This window comes from Arachis ipaensis, chromosome B10 (assembly GCF_059453495.1).
Source record: "Arachis ipaensis isolate K30076 ecotype BB chromosome B10, ASM5945349v1, whole genome shotgun sequence".
Lineage (NCBI taxonomy): Eukaryota > Viridiplantae > Streptophyta > Magnoliopsida > Fabales > Fabaceae > Arachis > Arachis ipaensis.
Window position 1 is genome coordinate 33,746,529 of NC_142435.1, and position 5,331 is coordinate 33,751,859.

At 35.8% G+C, this 5,331-nt stretch overlaps 1 protein-coding gene across 1 annotated transcript; it reads right to left on the reverse strand.

Moving 5' to 3' along the window:
* Nucleotides 1-1,267: 1,267 nt before the first annotated feature.
* LOC107622899 (uncharacterized) lies at nucleotides 1,268-1,868 on the reverse strand. The gene is made up of 3 exons (XM_021114557.2): nucleotides 1,680-1,868; nucleotides 1,389-1,603; nucleotides 1,268-1,292 (listed from the first exon to the last, which is right to left on the reverse strand). The coding sequence occupies exons 1-3, from the start codon at nucleotides 1,866-1,868 to the stop codon at nucleotides 1,268-1,270; spliced, it is 429 nt and encodes a 142-aa protein (XP_020970216.1).
* Between the last annotated feature and the right edge of the window lie 3,463 nt (nucleotides 1,869-5,331).

Genomic DNA, 5,331 nt, shown 5'->3' on the forward strand with positions numbered 1-5,331 from the left:
AGAAGTGGAATTTAGCAGCGATTTATATAAGGATTAGTGGCGGTTTTTAACCGCTGCAAAACGAGTTATCAGCGGTTCGAAAACCATTGTAGTATAGGACGTGGAGATTGGATTTGGCGGAGGTTTTCTTGAACCGCTGGCATAACTGCCGCGGAACCTCTTGAATGGCGTCGATGGATTTAGCGGCGGTTTGAAACCGCCGCTATTTCGCCAACATTAAATTCGGTCACACTTTCTCGCGGTTTTGAACCACTGCTGTTCTGTTGACCGTTGCCTTTTTTAAAATGTATTTTGCGGTGGTTTCAAACCGCCCCTATCTGATGTTCCAAAAATTTAAATTTATCATCGGCCATTTTGTAACCACCGCTATTTTTTCGTCTAAATGGCTGCAAAAATACTCATATTAATCCAAATAATAATAAAGTATATTCCTTACTAAGAGTTGCATAGTCAACATTAAAAAAGTGTATATTTAAATTACAGAATAAATTTCAAATCCTTGGTTCTACTCTCTATTCTGTCCCTCCAATGAATTCATCCATGCAGCCACGTCTGGTGATAGCTCCCCACCTTACCTTTGAACTGGACATATCAGAGTACTCTCCATTGCCTGCCTTTTCGTCTTCTCGACTGCTACTTCATCCTCCATTGCCTTCCTTTTTAATTTCTCAGCCACTAGCTCTGTTTGTAGTTCAAACAATACCCTTTGGGTCTCCTCCCTTTGAGTTCCAATACTCGGCTGATGTGAATTCGTACCGAACACTTGACTAGTAGTCGGTTCGATACCCATGCCACGCACTCTACTCGGGTGCTCCTTTCCAAGAGCTGGAGCAAGTGAATCATTCTGAGACAACAGTCTAGATGATTCATCATGTTGCTCAATCTCCGTAATTCTTTCCTACACAGTTAGATAAGCGAACATAAGCATTTATTAGCTAATTGCTAACCGAACAAACTTTTAACACAATTTTAACAAACAAAACCTATGGGAAATAACATCGCGATTCTCAACACATTATTTACACCAATAGCCTTAGCTGCATCATGGAGATAGGAACCATTAGACCATTTGTGCGTTAAGACAAACAACTCCCCTCTAGTAACTGGACGCCTTTGTCGTTCTGACTGCAATAATATAGCTTAAATAGTGAATAGGTATACGTAGAGAAGGTTCAAAAAGTGAGTCAACCGTAAATTACCTTTTCTTCTGTGAGCCTTGCCAAACTTTTCGATCCGCCAGTATGAGTGTATAATTGTTTCGATCGATTCACAGCATTTTTCCTACACTTCTCCTGTTATGCCATCAAAAGTAAGAGCTATTACACTATTTCTGACTAACTCAATGTAACATAAATAGAATTTTTTAAGTATGACAAAAAATATATTACCTTTGTTTCTTCACTGTTGCATAATCAAGGTTCCATCTCCAATGATCCGCAGTAATTCCCGGTGGATGACCTTTAATATTTTGTTCAAGAGTTAATTCTGAATCGTAAAAGTGATGGTACAAATGGTTCCTCGTGTCCTTCCAAGCCCTTCCTAGCATTTTCAATATTGTACGCTTGATAATTCCTCTATTATCTTCTTCAAAATGGAACAATTCCTGCAAGAGTAAAATTAAATTGTTAGTAGGTGTCGAATTAAGGATTCTGGGACTCTACCAAAATATATCGTTTTACCTTTACACATTCATTATAGATCTTGTCCCTAGAGCAAACCTTTCTCCAGTCCTTCTCGCAGATTGGGAATTTGGTGTAGTTAGATCCTAGCATTCTGAGAACGCCGCTCAGTATACCAGCTTCATTTTCAACTGGTTGCAGTCTATCGTTGAACCTGAGTACGATATTTCTACCGTTAGGTGGCTTCATAGCATCTTTCACACTTAAATGAAGTTTCTTGATTGTCCCATCGGACTCTGTTTTTCATAGTTAGTCTGTGTGAGTAACCACTATGGCCAATATGCGATGAGATCATAGAAAAATTACTCGTAAGAAAATACATGGGATAAATTCTTGTATACCAATTGTTTTAACATCCCAAAATTCGGTGGTCTTGCGTCCCTTGCGCTTTGAAGCCTCCGATGCAGCAAACAGGTTGTCAACGTGTTACTCAAAAGAATCTACCTCATCTACCTCTGGGTCTAAGTCTTCATCGCTTGGCTCCAAGTGTTGAGCACCATTCGTACAAGTCTATGGAGCAGGCAGTGGTTCGGTACGGGATGGTCGAAAGGGGCATAAAGCAAGGTTCGGAAAACCGGACCGGTCATTAAACCGCTCTAACTACTGGTTCACTGGTTTACTGGTCCAACCGGTCTAACCGGTGGTTCAACCGAAAAATTGTTTTAAAATAAAATAATAAATAAATTATAAATAAACATCCTAAAATATAATTATAGTATAATATAAATATTAAAATAGTTTTAAAATTTAAAAAACTACATTAAATGTCATCAATCAAATTCATATAATCTTATTAATATACAAACTCAAGTTAAATAGTATAAAGAAATATCAAATATTAAATGTCAACATAAAGATTTATCAATTATCAAAACCTCAAGATGTTCTTGTGAGTTTTTTTTTGGGATAATTATTTAAACATATTATGTAATTATGATTGTGATTTCAACTATTATGCTAAAAAAACCTTCAAGTAACAAGGGTATGTTGATGGTGGTGGTGTCTTCTGAGGCATCAATGTCTCCTCATCCAGCCCCTCCAATTTCTTCGGCTAAAGCCATAACAAAAGGAATGGTACCAGAAAATGAGGTAGTTAATGGATCATCAAATGAGATGCTTTTTGTTATGCAAGTGAAGATGAACAGGCCAATGTACAGGTTTGAATGTAGCAACTTAACAGAGCCAGAAAGAAAAAAGAAACAGCAACAAAAGTTAAATACCAGCAACAAATAATCACTCTAAACCTTGAAATCAATAACTATTTCAACAAAAATTCAGAAACATCATACTTAAAAATTAAAAAACGGCAACAGCAGCATAACAAATTCATTTTAATCAACAATTTCAATAACACAAAATCAATGATTTAATTAATTTCAGATTCAGAAATCATAAATCAGAGTATCAGACATTCAAAACACTAAAACAGACTCATCAGTGATGACACTAAATTAAACAGAGCATTAGCAAAGAAGAAGAAGAAGAACATTAGCAACATTATTTGAACAAAAAATTCAGAAATTAAAAGTAAGAAGAAGAACCGAGCATTTAGAAACTAAACAGAGCCATCAGTAACTAGAGAAAAATTAAAAGAACCATCAGAGTAACAAAACTTCAAACATTCACAGCAAACTTCAAACCAACAGAGTAACAGATCCAGAACCAAACTTTCAGAGTAACAAAATTTTAAACATTCACAGCAATTAGAAAACAGAGTAACAAAACATTCAGAACCAAACTTCAAGGACCATCAACAACAGCAACAGATCCAGAACCAACCTTCAAAAATTTAGAATAAAACTTCAAACCATCGGCAAATACAAGACAGATTTGAATAAAACTTCAAAAATTGAAGAAGACTTGAACCAAGACCGAAGCAGACTTGAACAAAAATTGAAGCAGAGTTGAACAAAAATTGAAGCAGACTTGATCCAAGACCGAAGCAAACTTGAAGAAAAATCAGAAATGGAACAAAAATTGAAGAAGAAGACCAAAGTGAAGATGAAGAAGAGAAGCCACTAACCTGGGTCCGTGCCGAGAAGCCAGCGAAGATGAAGAGCCGAAGAGGAGCTGGGTTAGGCAGCGACGATGGAGGGCTAGGCGGAGGGCAACGCAGCTAGGGTTTCTTTCATTCAGAGTTCTCCAGAACATGGATGAATGAATGATTGGGGGAAGAGCGGGAGGGGGTGGGTCACTAGGGATCACTGGATTGGTGGATTCGTTTCTTCTTTTTTTTACAAGTTTAAAAATGGCGCCATTTTTTCCGAACCGGTCAGTTACCGGTCCAGCCCAACCGACCAGTTCTCGGTCGGTTCGCCGATTTTCCACCGATTTTTCTTCGAACGGTTATAAGGAGAGAACCAGACCGCTTGCACTGTCGGTTCCCAGGTGAACCGGTTCAACTGGCCGGTCCGATTCAGTTTTCAGATCCATGGCATAAAGATGAGATTGCGGGGGCACTATTACCACCGGAGGGGAGAATTAGGCCATCCACTTGGGACACGGATGAAGCTGCAGCGGATCCTATTTGAGATTACTGACATGCTGAGTCTAACTTTGATTTCTTCGTGTAACGACCTATCCTGGGCATCTTTTTAAACTGGGTACCACCAAGGGTATCACTTATACTATTATCAAAATGTAAAAAATAAACAAAAATTCTAAAGCATTAAATATAAGTAAATAATTTGACACGTACAGCAAAAAATATCTCAACTTATACTTGGTAAAAGAAATAGTAATAGGCTTAATATTTTTAATTGGGAGCAATATGCCTTTTCAATAACGAAGTCAATTATATTTCTCTGAACAAACAGCCTCAATATAAATTAATAATAAATTGGGGTTCAAATAAAATAAAATAAAATACCTCTTTGGTGGCCTTCTCAATTTTGAAATATATAAAGCATATAGAACTTTATAAAATTCCTATAAGCAACTATATATGCATGGACATTCGAATGTACATGTAAAAGCAATAGTTACGACTTTGTTGCATAAACACAATAGAAGCATTATCAAATTTCAAATCAAAACCAAAGACATGATTAAAAAAAATTATATGCAAGTTAATAACTCAAAACTTTTCACTAAGAGCCTAAGTATTAATTATCTTTTGAAACCCAAATCAAGCAAACAATAATTGCCTTCAGCGAGTAATACATTCCTCAAATTAAGCATATACCCTGTTTACATTTGAGAATGATCAATATATGTTAAGTCTCTAACCCTTCATATAATAATGTCTATACTTAGTCAACAAGTCAATTACAATCTATGCAAATAAACAAATTTAACTACATTGAAGAAATCATTAAGTTAAAATTCTGTAATTCACTGTAGAATCTTAATTTGACCTCAAATATAAAAACACATGTTTTTTCTTTTAATTATTTAAACTACTCAGTAATAATATCTTAAACTTGTGTTTTATTTGATAACTTGAGATACGAATGTATAAATAAACTCCTCTCTTTGACCTATATTAATATATCATTTCATATTATAATTTTCTTTTTTCTACCTACATTAAAGAGGAAATTTAGACATGGTTTGACTTTGTAAATATTTTGAGAAAAAGGAGAATGCTGTTTATTTTTTCTGCCCTTGTCATAGTTAAAGCTATCACAAAACCCACTGAAATAAAGTGGGT

Coding starts and splice junctions, on each gene's coding strand:
- LOC107622899 (XM_021114557.2), bottom strand. CDS start 1,868: ATGAAGCCACCTAACGGTAGAAATATCGTACTCAGGTTCAACGATAGA. Junction 1,604..1,679: donor TCTATAATGAATGTGTAAAG/GTAAAACGATAT, acceptor TTACTCTTGCAG/GAATTGTTCCATTTTGAAGA. Junction 1,293..1,388: donor GCAACAGTGAAGAAACAAAG/GTAATATATTTT, acceptor ATGGCATAACAG/GAGAAGTGTAGGAAAAATGC.